This window comes from Myotis nattereri, assembly GCF_964212035.1.
Source record: "Myotis nattereri genome assembly, chromosome: 10".
NCBI classification, from domain to species: domain Eukaryota; kingdom Metazoa; phylum Chordata; class Mammalia; order Chiroptera; family Vespertilionidae; genus Myotis; species Myotis nattereri.
Window position 1 is genome coordinate 46,755,375 of NC_138085.1, and position 15,152 is coordinate 46,770,526.

The 15,152-nt window shown below is 34.1% G+C and overlaps 1 protein-coding gene across 3 annotated transcripts in view; it reads right to left on the reverse strand.

Moving 5' to 3' along the window:
• The window catches only part of AFTPH (aftiphilin), a 64,213-nt gene that overhangs the window by 16,737 nt on the left and 32,324 nt on the right, over window positions 1-15,152 (reverse strand). For all 3 annotated transcript variants that reach the window (XR_013996491.1, XM_081100734.1, XM_081100733.1), the window contains exons 3-6: window positions 8,287-8,441; window positions 6,338-6,464; window positions 5,650-5,706; window positions 2,208-2,330 (exon numbers count right to left, since the gene is read on the reverse strand). Coding sequence is in view for 2 of the 3 variants with exons in the window: in XM_081100734.1 (XP_080956860.1) it covers window positions 2,208-2,330; window positions 5,650-5,706; window positions 6,338-6,464; window positions 8,287-8,441 (462 nt within the window). In the remaining variant the exon portion in view is untranslated. The remainder of the gene's footprint in view (window positions 1-2,207; window positions 2,331-5,649; window positions 5,707-6,337; window positions 6,465-8,286; window positions 8,442-15,152) is intronic.

Sequence of the window (15,152 nt, forward strand, 5' to 3'; positions counted from 1 at the left end):
CATCGATCAGCTGCCTCCTGCACACTCTCTACTGGGGACGTGCCCGCAACCAAGGTACATGCCCTTAACTGAAATCAAACCTGGGACCCTTGAGTCCGCAGGCTGACGCTCTATCCACTGAGCCAAACCAGTTAGGGCTTACTATTTTTTTTGAATAAAGAAATGTGTGCACTAACAGAATAAAAGGATATGTTTGATTAAAAGGACTTTTATAAAAGTAGTAAGAGAGCAAGTTCCATTTTTTAACAAAAAAGTTAGATGTGCTTAATGTTGCTAAAAATTTCTATACTTGCCTATAAATAGGGAGACAGTAATCCTTTGATTGCAAGTACACAGGGGTGTATGTGCATGAATAGATGGCAACATACTATGGAGCTGCAACTAACCTCCATTACATTAACACATCAATTTCCATTAAAAGTCTTTCATTAAATTGACACATGTTTGTATTAGGTCACCTAGATTTTTTTAAGTCATGTCGATAATTAGATTATATAATAAAGATATGTATAAGGTATGACTAGAATGAAATACATAAAATCGGCCAGTTTTGGTAAAGTAAACAATAGTTTATGGGGCTGTAATACATAGACTTGGATAGAAGGAGGAGAAGAGAGGAAGGAGGAAAGCCAAACTAGTAACAAGTGGCCTCCACTAAGAACAGCACCGTTTTTAGTGAGTGAGCCAGCATGTGAGTGTAAGAACGCTGATTAAGGTAGACATGGAAATGAGTTCTAGAATTTTGGAATCTGCATAGGTAAAGCAGGCATGGGAGGGCAGTTGATATCCAGAGGGCAATGAAAAGAGGATAAATCTAAGGACAGATTCTACCTACTGAGATATTTTGCCCAAGCCATTTACCTATTACACAAAAGAGTTGGTAAAAGACCAGGCATTTTAACGCATTAGGCCTCTGCTCATGAATTCAAAGGGATGTTTAGTTGTGCCCAGGTATAAACCACAGTGGTACACAACAGTAATATAATATGCTTCTTGAAACACACTTGAAAAGGAAGGACCTTAATTTATATCATTATTTTCTAAAGTATGTTTTTCAAAACACTAGTGCTGCAGGTGTTAGAACTCTTCTCCCCTAGTCCCTGCAGAAAAGGGCCCTGTGGCCAACAACATTTGAGACATGAATGACAATTACATAGGGTTATTCACTACAGGATTCTTCCAAGTCCTTATTGTATGTGTTGTGAATCTCTGGTGGGTTAAGGCATGATATGAAATATTTCCCAAACTTATTCCACCCTAAAGCACTTCTTTAGTGTTGCATCTCTGGGGATTAGTATTTAATGGAGCACACAATTTGGGAAAGGCTGTCCAAACAAACATTTTTGTGTTAGATATAATTGAAGATGATATTTAAGATTAAGAAATGACAAACACAGCAAGGATGTTTTAGAAATGGTAATGTTCACTTAAAAATATCAATCTTCTAAAAAACAGTATTTCGCCTGCACTAAATCTGTTTCTGATCTGATGTGGGAAAAGTAAGCAACCTAATATGCTTCTTTTCCTCAGATAAACAGTGACAGGGAGACTCTGATATTATATATATTAGACCAAAATAAATTTTGTGCTTAAATGTGCTAAGCAGGTAAAGAATAAGAAAAGTAAAAGAGCTTTCTTTTTTTCTTAATCGATAGTTTTGTTAAATGTCACATCATTTTCAAGTTAAGTAATAGTTTTATTCAAACTTCCCAAACAACAGTTTTTGATGTAATAAACACGCCTAAACTTTATTACTTTATAAAATTTTGCAGGCTTCAAGAAAAACACACAATAGCAGACTTGGAGAGTGGGTGTAAATGCAGTGTTCCCCATTTTTGAGGATATCCAACACTTATCAGATTTGTGTGTAATGATCATACAATGTTCAAGCTCAAGGGACTTTTAGAGATGCATGTTTCAAAGTCTTCATTTTAAAGGAAAAGAGACTAAGTTTTAGATAGGTTTAAAGGACTTACTCATGACCAGCCAGTTCTCAATTTGTGCCTTTCTATTCTTAGAAATGAAAGATAATTTGTTCATTGTATTCCAAGGGGTGTTATTTAATAAGTAATCAAAATCACACCCATCATGAAGTCAAATTTTTAAAACATTTAAAAAACTAAAGTCTATACATGTGTGTCCAGTGTGTGTGGACATACATGTATAGATATGCCTGAACGTATCTATACACATACAGATATTTTTACCTGGAATTGGTCAGATGTACATGTATTCATTTCTGGTGACATGGAGGTTGTCTGACCGATGGAAGCAATTTTTTCTGCAGCAGATAGTGGTTTCAAGGGTTCCTTGGTGGGCTCTAACATACCCTGAAAAAGGTATATTAGCCATTAATTTGGGGTGGGGGATCAACTCATAAACTTTATAAGAAATTTAATCTATAAGGAAGCAGAAAGGATAAAACAGGTTATTTGGAAAGTTACTAAAGACAAAAGGAACAATTCTTAAATTTTGTTTAGAGAAAATTTTATTGCACTATCATGGAAACTGTTTCACAATAATACCTTGGGAACCCAAACTTTTTGAAGTAAGACCTTGTATTTTAAAACAAATTTGTTTTAAAGTACTTCGTTATCACTGACACACAAAAGCAAAAGCACAAGCTGTGATGGCGAGGAAGGAGAGAGTCTTTAAGAGGCAAGCACAACAGATATTACATCCCAACCCTAAGAATCCAACAATTTTATGATGTTTCTGACACTGAAACCGTAGGAAAAGGCACCCTTCATACACATTACACCATGGTGGTGCTTGGAGAACTGAGAGCTAATTTACCATTTGCAACAGCATGGATGGAACTGGAGAGCATTATGCTAAGCGAAATAAGCCAGTCAGAGAAAGATAAATATCACATGATCTCACTCATTTGTGGAATATAATGAACAACATAAACCAATGAACAAAAACAGATCCAGAGACAGAGAAGCATCGATCAGACTGTCAAATCTCAGAAGGAAGGTAGGGGAGGGTGGGGGTAAGGGGGAGAGATCAACCAAAGGACTTGTATGCATGCATATAAGCCTAACCAATGGACACAGGGAGTGAAGGCATGAGTGGGGTGGGGGTGGGGGGAGGCAATGGGGGGATAAGGACACATATGTAATACCTTAATCAATAAAGAAAAAAAAAAAGAGAGCTAATTTTAAAACACACTGTATAATGTGATGACGTCTACATGCTTCAATGGGAATCTAGTATTTCTGGCTCAACTAAAATATGGGAACCTTATGTGCCGGTCAGGGGTGGGGGCGGTGGGCGGGGCAAGGTCAATGGGGGGAAAAAGGAGACCTATGTACTACCATTCGTAATACTTTAAACAATAAAATAAAATTAAAAAATAAAATAAAATAAAATATGGGAACCTTAATACTTAGTTCTTTGGACTGGCAAAGCAGAGACACAACCATTTCAGAGGAGAAAACATCTTACTAGTACATGTTCCACTAGGTGTGTAAAAATCTAATATGCTCTTTGAGTTAGAAAGAAAGACATTTGGAATGGATGTAGAAATAAAGAAAAAAAAATCAGTATTTTGCATCAACACTCTACCAAACACTAAATATAATGAGTTACTGGCCTGAAAAAAGCCAAGCTTTTACACATTTAAAACTAATACTTGATAAGTTCCTGAGTATTTATGAAGCAGACCAAATAAAAATCTCCTTCTACTGGGAATGGAGTGGGGGCTAAGGGCGGAGGGATGCAAAATCAAAGCTGCTAAGTTAGTAATGTTAGAATCTGTAAATTTCTAGAACCTCCCTCTCCAAAAATATAGAGCATAAGCTCCCTAAAGCAATTTACAGATTGAAGTCATGCTCAACACCCCTTGCATAACTGTGCCCTTATACAAGGAGACAATGCATTTGGCAATTACTAGTCTTAGCCAACTTTCCTAATGTGAACTATCACTTAAACCAGTGGTTCTCAAAGTAGTCCTCAATCAGTAGTTTCTGCATCCCCTGGGAACTTGTTAGATGTGCAAATTCTTGAGCCCCACTCCAGACCTACTGAATAAGAAACCCTGAGGATGGTGCCCAGCATTCTGTGTTTTAACAAGTTTTCCAAGCATTTCACATTAAAGTCCAAGAACCAGTGACTTAAATGATCATTTCAAATATTATTCCTCCAGATGAGATCAAAATATATTGAAGATCGCCCACATGAAAGGCACCACGGAAAAAATTAAGGCATAATTAAAATTTGAAGCCAGATATGAAAAAGAGTAAGTTTCTAAATGTAAAGCATTACTAAAATGAATGAGAAAATGATGCATTCACTAAATCAACTTTGGAATTAAAATCTTATAAAAATAGTAAATTATTACTAACAAAGATTGTAATTAAGTTAGCAAAATAAAGCATAAACATTCATCTCTAACCTCTCACAAAACTTCAAGAACTGGCTAATGTGATGAGTCTACAAATAAGCATTAAGTAGGTTATTGCTGAATGAAAGCTCTCATAAATAAAATTCATATTTCCTACTTAGAATATGACAGTAACACCAACAACTTCTGGAATGCTATTCCTTGAGGAAAAGAAAAAAGAAATACAAATAACCAAAACTTTAAATAAATATTCTGGATTATATTTATCTACAGCAGAAAAGAGTGTAAGGATAATCAAGGTGTTTTTGAAAATATAAGATAACTATTTATTAAGGAACAGAAACTGGTAAGAATGAATGCAGAAAAGTTTTTGTCCAATTCCACAAAACAAAACTACAAAACAGAACAAAGCAAAATGGTCCAATTCAATACCGATAATTACAACTTATTCATGGGAAAAATTTTTAGATTAAAGAAAGGTCAAGCTCCACAGCAAACTCATTTTCACATGCACATAAAGAGCTAAAATTTATATTCCACACCAAGGGTTCCTTAGCTTTTTCTTTCTTTCTCAAATACAGTTATTTTCAAGTTATTGGCAAAAAAAAAATTTAAATATTTTTAGTTTAATGGATAGGACATTTTAATTCACCAATAACTCAATGACACACCAAAAACCGCAAACAAATCCAACTTTAAAATGTGACTGAATCTTGGTATGGTACAGAATGAAAATTCCTCAGTTATCCTGGACTACCTGGCATATCTAAAAAAACAAAACAAAACAAAAACAAAATTCAACACATTTAAAACATTTATGGTGAAACTAAGGACCAATTATGGATCGTGGTCATTTTATGTTACTATAATTTTGTACTTCCAAGCTTTTATATACATCTATAGTTTCATTATTTAAATTGATCAAAACTGGATTAACACAAATGGTATCCAAGTCTTCAGATATTTTAGCTTTTTCTACTTGAAAGCAATTTAGAAAAAAGAAGAAAAATATACAAGAAAAAAGAGAAACATCCAGAAATGCACTTTACAAAGAGTTATGGGCGCTAACAGTATTAAGATAAAAGTAATTTTTAATCTAAAACAAAAGTCTGTAACCAATGGAATATAAAAAATATCCTCAGATCAAGACTTAAAGGGATTTATGACATCAAAAGTGATATTATATTTATTCCCTTAATGTTCTCATACTAAATGCCCTTAAATACATGTCATATAGTGTAAATGATTTAATATAATAAATGCAGCAATGATAATACACACAAAGACATTTTTATACTTACCAATCCTGCTGCATACATGGGCACTATAACAGGTTGCTTCTTATTGCCGGTGAAGAGCTATGCACGTTTTAGAGAGAAAGAGCATATATTTAGAAAATGATCTGTCATAAAATTAAATACTTTCCAAAATATGCTTGTAATGCTATATTACATACATCAAAAATGGTAAATTGAAGAAATTGTTAAATTGCCCATATGGGGTTGTAATTTTGATCCAGTCCAAAGGTTCTCAACCTGTGGGTCCCGACCCCTTTGGCGGTCGAACGACCCTTTCACAGGGGTCTCCTAAGACCATCCTGCATATCAGATATTTACATTACGATTCATAACAGTAGCAACATTACAGTTATGAAGTAGCAACGAAAATAATTTTATGGTTGGGTCACAACATGAGGAACTTTATGTAAAGGGCTAGAAGGTTGAGAACCACTGTCCTAGTCCAATTCTTTAATTTTATAGTTAAGGAAAAACACTAAACAACTTTTTTAAAAAATAAGAAATAGTGATTGGAGAAAAACTGAGATAGATTTATGTTTAAAAGTTGGCATATTCCAAATACATGAACATCTAAACCAATTAATATTTATTTTTCTGAGGAACTAGCTTATCACAGCTTGAATAGAAGTGCAATAATTTAAAAACATCCAAAGGTTAATTAAAGGATTTTCCAAGGTACTAACAAACTCACAATGTTTCGGGTGTCTATTCCCAAGGAGCACAAAAGCTTCTTGTTGCTATGGGAGCCGCCCCACTGATATCTCAAGCCATGTGCATCGTGGATATCCTGTAGCTCAGTCCACACATCCAGCAGTTCCCTGTAAAGTCACAATGAAGCCACCAACAATGATGTACTCAACAGCTTTCACCACGAATTCTACTTTTAATGTGACTGTGAAATATTATACATTCCAATTAATCTTGAGTTTAACATGAATATACAACCAGTATCTGAATTAAATCAACAGCCAACACTTAGACTTATTAGAAAAGTAACTAAGTTAAGCTCATTTGAAACAATATGCCAGTAATCAAGCACAAATTTAGCCTGTATGTTGTTTTTTATATTAAAGCAAAAATATTTAAAAGAAGGAAAGAAATCAACTCAGCATTCTACCTTCTTACTACAACCATTTAATATTTGTATTTTCTCCTTGAGTTTTGATCCCCCAAAACACAGTTTCAATTCTATCATATATATAATTTTGTATCCTTTTTTCAGATTTTAAGCATTTCCCCATTTACATATGTATTTTTCAATGGCTGTGTAATGTACTATTAAGACCAATACACCATCATTTATTTAGCTATACTCCTACGGTTTTAAATAAGATTTACTGTTCAGCTCTTGTTAGTAAGGCAAGAGTATCTTCATGTATTTTATGGTGTGTGTTGTTGTTGAGTTGTGTTATTTCCTTAGAATGAATCTTCTGGAAAGAGATTCCTGGTTCTAAGAGTATGAACTACCTGTACAACTAGCAATAAAAAAAGCAGATAAAAACAGTTTTAAGCTGGCAAAAAATAAGCTTTTTTGTCCCCTTCTCTTCTCATATTATCATCCCAAAACAAAAACCAAGAAGCAAAAATAATCTCTATCTTCAATGAAATTAAAAGATACTTAAGACCCTGAGCCACAAATACTAAGGTCACAGAGAGCGATAAAGGAAAGACCTGTGGAGGGAAAGAGTAAAGAAATGCAAGAGTCCAGGAATGAAAATAACATTGAAATTAAAACTAGAAAATCAATCTACTGGTAGACCCTCTAACAGCTCATAATTAATAAGAGTTCCAGAAAGAAAACAGAGACAATGAAAGAAGGTAACTGTCAATACAAGCGGAACTGCCCTACACTGGGGAGCAGAAGTTTCTGGACTGAAAGGTCCCATCCATTGCTCAGTCCAAGGAATGAAAAGACTCATATTTAATTGTGAATTTTCAGAACACCAGCAACAAAGGATCCTAGATTATAAATTTAATGTGGGAGTAAATTAAATAAAATAAAACTTTATCTCCTATGTACCTTTTTTCTCAGGAGCTATTAGAGGATGTGGGCTACCAAAATAGGATCTAAGTGAACAGAAGTCCCCAAGACAACATGTGTTTAAGAGGACTGAAACAGGAAGATGGAAGTTCCCAGGGAAAAAATGGAATGGCCAGCCTGACAGGTTTGATCACAAGTAAAATTATATTAACAGGCTGTTGGCTGGTAGGGAAAGACTTAGAAATGGAAAAAGAGAGTCAGGAAAAAGTTGTACTATAATAGAATTAGTGGCTAAGCAAGGAACATTATTAACACGATTATCATAATGAAAATACCAAATAAAAATTTAAGTGAAAACTACAAGTATATTGGGATGATGAAGGAGAATAGCAGATGTAAGATCTAAATTCTCATCTACCATACTATGAAGTCAAAATGTAAGACTGAGTGATTAGAATAATGATTTAGAAATATCAGAAAAAAAGGTAAAAAATGGAGACACATGGAGGTTTTAAAAAAATGTATTTTTAGCACAATATGATTTTTTAAAACTGTAACACAATAATGTTTCAGAATCTTAATGTTTAAGATAACCTTATAAAATAGAACAGTTGACACTAACACATCTACATGCTATCTAACAACTGTCTACTACTTACCCACTTTCAGCTAAGGCCTCTCTTGTTTTTATTGGCAAGGTGTTTGTTTCCAGCAAGTGCTTCAGAGAAGTAACTTCCTCTTCAGTATCAGGGACAACAAACATGGAAGGAAAACATGCTTCGAAAATTCGCTCCAGGCGGTTTAGTAAAGCTGTCTGTACCAAAACACCCCCCAAAAGTATATTTTCATTTCTCAAGTTTTAATGTCATATTTCTTCATCATCATCATCATCACCACCCCACCCCCCCCCCCCACACACACACACATCCTCTGTCCATTACTATAAGACAGAGAGGGAAACTACCAGTCAGGTACAAGTGAAAGAAGCACAACTGCTCATAGAAGAGCTGTTGTAAATGATTACTTTAAATAATCGTAGTGATACAGTGAGGAAAATAAATGCAGCTACACAATAAGCACTATACCTGGTACTTTAGAAACATGTTATTTAATCCATTAGAAAATTCTACAAAGAAGAAATTATTACCCAATTGTAAAGTGAGAAAGCAATCTCAAAGTCTGAATAAATGTCCAAAGCAAAAACAAAAACCAATACTAGATAGCATTCATATTCTTTACACTACACTGGGATGTTTCTTACCACCACTCACATATTCTAGATTTAGGACCAATAAGATCGGATGCTTGTAAAAGTATGCTACTATAGTTGAACAAACCTTTTTTTCTTGGACATAAACTTGAATTCTGAAAGCCTTTCAGAAACATCTCTGCTGCTAAGAGAGCAAACCAAAATAGGAGAGAATGTCTCAATTTTTACTTAGAAATTCAACAGCTCATTTATTAATCTGATGGTCTGTCTTATCTTCCAGAAATTCCATTTCTCTATTTTTCTATGGTATGTATATATGTATTTTTGAATAAAACAATGCCCTTCCTCCAAGCAAAACTCATATATTCCCAAGAATGTTCACCAAGAAAGTTGGTATTTGGAGTTTTTTCATTAATTAAAACTTACTGAATTTAGATTAACTTACATTTTTGGTTACTACTAGGTTTATTCTACATGTGCAACCTACAATAACATTTATTTTCACTCTCCTAACTATTTCAGGTACATGTAAAACTGAATAGTTCAATTTACTAATTAAACATCAAATAAGAATACAAATTGTAAACATGTTAAAGCTTGTTGGAAGATTAAGTGTATTTCTGAAATGACAACCAGTGTACAAGAAAATGCCACATCATGGTGGTACTTCCTGCCAAGTAAGGCACACAAGTTATCACTTGATTTCTGTTGTTTAGTACAGTCAGCAAACAGGAAAACCAAAAGGAAAAATTTTCACAAACATATTTTCCAAACTAAAATCTCTTTTTTGAAAGTAGTATCAGAGCAAAAAACTCAACACTGCATTTACTACTAGTCTCAGTCTTCTGCTCTCTGCAAGTTACTCTAAAATCTTTATTATATTCATGTCTGTGATATGAGAAAAGTTCTCAGTATCAATTATGAAACTTCCAGTAAAAAGTAGAGTCAAGATCCCAAGGCTTGTGAAACTTGAGTGTGTCAAGGGGACCAGCACATAAAGGCTTCCACAGAGGGAATGGACAGACATTACTTTTAAACGGATCAGATAACCATCTAATTGGAAACATGAGGAGTGTTGGCATCTCCTGGGCAGGGAAGGTAAACAAAACTCACATAAGACAAAATTTTTATTTCTCTGTAAATTAAAACAGAATCGTTCTGGTATCTTCTTTGTTAAATGGGATAAAAAACAACAACATTTATCAAAGGAAGAAAGAAATGACTCCAAAACACATTCAATCATTTGGGCAATATTATACAACAAGTCTTAGGTAAACCAGCCAGCAAATTCTTAAATTAGTGGAATGTACTTGAGGAAACAGAGCATTACATTAACCTGATTACCTCAATATTTTACTTCTTTCCCAAACTTTTCTCATAAAGAATGTGAATTACATAGTAATTTAAAAAGAAAGTTCCATATGTGTAAGATTAGACATTACATTACATTGCTTCAAATCTATTACTGAGTGAAGCAGGCAATTTTTTCATAAAGGGTAAGATAGTAAATACTTTCGGCTTTGCAGGCCATCCATAAACAAGCAAGTGTGGGTGTGTTCTAATGAAACTTTATGTACTAAACAGGTGTCAGGACAGATTTGTCTCTTAGGCCACAGTTTGCCCAACGGAGGTAGAGCAATAAACAAGTAACAAAGATTCAAGTAGCCAGAGTCCACTAACCGAACAGCACTACCCAACACATATTGCCACTATATTATAGTATCATCAAAGCAGTTCTAAATTCAATTTCTAAAAATTATAGGAGCTTTGACGGCAAGGACTATCCCTTATCTTGAATCTCTAGTACCTAAATTCCTACACATAATTGGTACAGGAATATTAACTATATCAATGTAAGATAGATTTTTTTAAAAAGCACTTCACTTTTATTTAAGACTGCAGGGGGCATATTTGTTCTATTTACAAAAGTATATCTTATTGTAAGCCATCTAAATAATTTTTGTACACAGACCGGATATATTTATATAATTATAGCATGTATAAATAATAATAGCTAAATGAATGCCTTTATGTAATGCACTATGCTTGATGCTCTACATATATTACTTGATAAAATCTTTAAAAGAAACCCTGAAAGACAAGTATTGTGTCCATGTTATAAAGTAAAGGGAGATTAATATAACTAACCAGTCACATGCTGGCATGGTGTACAGCAAGGATTTGACCCAAAGCCAGACGCTAAAGTCTACTTTCTTTTCATTAAGTCATGCTTTTATCCACTTTTTTTTTTGTCTTTCAAACATTTGTAGTCATTAGATAAGGTATTCAACTATTAACTGCTGATTTGCTTTAAAAGCAAATAATTTCATTCAACACAACTCATAGTTTTCAACAAAGCAAATTGAAAATTTTTACTAGTCAGTGCTATGCTCTACATTAATGTGAGGGTAACAAAAGTGCACACACTGAGCATACTAAATTTTAGCTGAGATTATAATAGTAACTAAATAAAATATTCTCATCAAATACTTAAATTTTAAATGCCTTCAACACCAAAGTCAAAGAGGATAAAGAGCCATCAGTTCTCCCTTAAATTTGGAATTTAGAAACTGGTGCCTGGTTGGCTGAATACCAGTTTACATAACTCAGCCATGTCCCTTAATTCATACAAATCTCAAATGCTAAGCCTAGCAAACAGCAGTACATCTAGCCATTAAACATTTTAAGAACTGGGGGCTCTAATAAATGCAGGGTTGAAAGTCAAATGCCCTTCAAGGCAGGTGCCAGGCTCCCTTTTGATTTTCTCTATTCATGTCCAGTGCTAGGAAGCCAAACAAGGTCTACTACTTGCACAAAAGGGCACTTATATCCATGAGTTCCTACCTGTCAAAACTATTCTGAGAATGGAAACTAGCCCAAAGCAGCAGCTTTGCTCTCAAAATAGTCTGATGGGTAAATATAGAGCCAGAATTAGGGGTACTTCCATACAAATTCTCATTTGTCTCTATTACTTTCCGCTATTCACCAAAAAATTCAGTTTGGCAACACTATTTCTTGCACTTCTGAAGACCACTTTCCAAGTTCATTTCTAAGATGATTCAGTAACAGTTAACATTTATTGAGCACTTATTTATGTGCAAGGCACTGTGCTAATTAAGGACCTTTAGATGCACAATATTATTTTATCTTCATAGTAAGAGTTTTGAAGTAGGTACTTTGATCATTCTTTAAATCTGAGGTTCAGGGAAGTGGATAACGTAAAGTTAGTGCTGAAACATAAATCTGAATCTAGCAGTGGGACTCCGGAGCCTTGCTTTTAGCACTATACTATGCCCAGGACTAACTTACACAGTAGGCATTGGGCTTAGGGCCCACAATAATTTTAGGGGTTCATGAAAATGTTTTACTATCTAATATTAACATTCTCATCTTTATACCGTTATAAAAGAAAAATTTAAGTATCTTTTATGGGGAAGGAGCTCACAAAAGTCCTATGTGGCCTTGGCTATACTACTCTCCAAAGGTAAACTGGCTTTTGTAATGTGCTTGTTTTCCTATCAGAGTCCTTTATTACCTTAAGTGTTTTTATATTTTCATTTTTTTTCAAATCAGATAGGATTTCTGGGAAAGCAAAAACAATTAACTACCCGATTGTTTAATTCATCAATGGTGGACACAGAATCATGCATGAATTCCCAGTTCCATCATACCTTCTGTCTAAGGTTGGAGGAAGAAAGCCTTAGGATATGTAAGCAGCCTTTTACCCACTTGTGCAAATAAGTCATATTATCTAATGCAGAGTTTCCCAACTGATATGCCTCAGTCACAAACAGGTTACAAGTGTTCTAAAAATATGGAAAGCTATACATAGAAATGTGGTTCCCATACGGTTAATTTTAGGTGTCAACCTGACTGGGCCATGAGGTGCTCAGAGGTTGATCAAACATTATTCTGGTTATGTCTGTGGAGGTGTTTCTAGATGAGATTAACACTGGAATTGGTAGACGGGATAAAGCAGATTATCTTTCCTAATATGAGTGGGCCTCATCCAAGCACTGAAGACAGCTCAAAGACTGTGGAGATAGGGACTTATCAGTCTTCAAAACACATGAGCCAATCCTCCCCTCCATCCCCGCTTCATCCATCCATCCATCCATCCATCCATCCATCCATCCATCCATCCACCCACCCATCCATCTATCCCCCTGGTTCTGTTTCTCTGGAGAGTTCTAACTAATACACCTTTATTTTATAAACAGCTGGAGTATGAGCAGATTAAGTGCACTGAAGGTCTCATTCAGTTTTTCAAAGTAGTGTATAAGACCAGCACAGGTAGGGGTCCTAGACTCTGGTTCTTATGCCATTCAAATACATATCTCCTTTAAAGTATTTTCTATTTAAGGTAATTTCTAAAATTCCTTAAACATATTTCTAGTTAGTTTTTTTTCTTTCTTAGGAACAAAAGTTGATTATTGTTAATAGTTTTAATATTGATAGCATTAGGTCTTGCTCTTAAGTGGAAGAAACATAAAATCCACTGGGTAATATAATCTCCCATTTAAAAAGATACCTTATGCCTCAACACCATTAAATATTAAGTAAGATATCAAGTACAACCTACAATTGTATACTTGTCAGTTTCTAATTTTAAACTATATAAAAGCAACTGGTTATAATATTCATGAGGCTCTAAAAAGATGCTTTGCAACTTCTACACAATTTTTGGATAAATTTAATAAAACATTTCTATCTATTTTGGAATCAAAGCCCAGAATTTCACATTTTTTGAGGGAAAAATAACAAAAGGAACCACTACCCAAATATTTCAGATAAGCAAAGAGCTATAAGGCCAAATATTCATTTCTTGAGATATAACTGACATATAACATTATATTAATTTCAGGTGTACAACATAATGATTAGATATATGTGTATACTACAAACTGACCATCACAGTAAGTCTAGTTAACATCCATCACCACACAGTTACAGATTTTTCTTGTGATGAGAATTTTTAAGATCTACTCTCTTAGCAATTTTCAAATATAAAATACAGTATTACTAATTATAATCATCATGCTGTACCTTTCATCCTCAGGACTTATTTATTTTATAATTAAAAGTTTGTATCTTTTGACCACTTAATTTCCTTATTTTGTTGCTTACTTCTGTTTCCAGTCATAAATTGAAGTGTTCCCCAAATAAAGGAAAACTTTCACAAACCTTAGGCAGATGATTAAACAAACAAAGGTGAAAATATAGGATTAGTTATACTCAGTTTGAGAATGCTTTCTGGTGAACAAACCAATAACTTAATCTCAAAATAACATAAGCCAAAGTATTAGAGATTCTCTTCTTTTTTCTTTTTGTGATATTTTTAATGTTAAAAGCTTTCAAAACAAATCTTCATCTAAACTATTTTCCCAGTAGCATTATCAATTAGATAGGCAATAAGAAAGACTGACTCATAGCTTCCTTTTATACAGCCAATTAATATTTTTAAAAAATTACTCATTAATTACCTAAATTATCAAATAACATCAGAGTAATACTTTTCAAATTTTAAAAAAGCTCAAAGGTAAATGCAGTGCTTATGACATTATCTTCTTTACTATATACTTAAGAAAAAGGCATCTTGGCTATCAGTCAAGGTTCCTTTCTGGAAAATTAACAGGTAAACAAACAAACCTGTTAAAACAATACACATAATGGTCTTTTGGAAAAAAAAGGACTCTTTTGAAAGTAAAGAGGACTTTTGTCGTCATTTTGTTTTGTTTTAAATCTTAGCCCAAAAAGTGAAGAATAGTTTTGACCTCTTTCCAATTTAAACAATAGAGATACCACTACCTGACTTTCTCTACAATTTATAAGACTGTTAATAAGAATGAAATATATTGAACTCTAAAAAAGAAAATTTCACTGTAGAGTAAAAATATTTATCAATACATGGTCATGTATGGCTTAAATCCCCTTTGAGGTTTGCTGGACCCACTTCTGAGAATTAGTTTGTCTAACAACATTTTATAACTTTGAAAATTTTCTTCTTGGTTGATTTTTCCCTTAAGTAACAAATTATTGCAATAAAGCTACAATAACTGATTTGTCTCTTGACCCAAGGAAGAGATATTTTATTAAAATGTAAGCGCCCTGCTGGTGTAGCTCAGCAGATCCTGGAAAAGAAAGAAACTGCAGGCCACAGGCCTCCTTACCAACAGCAGGATAAGAATGAAAGTCATTTGCAACTACTCACTTAGCAGGGTTTACCCATTTCCCTACCTCAACTTTCTCCCGAAGTTCCCTTCTAGCCCTTTCCAGCAGTCTCTCTATTTCAACACCCACCTCCAAGTTCTGCTC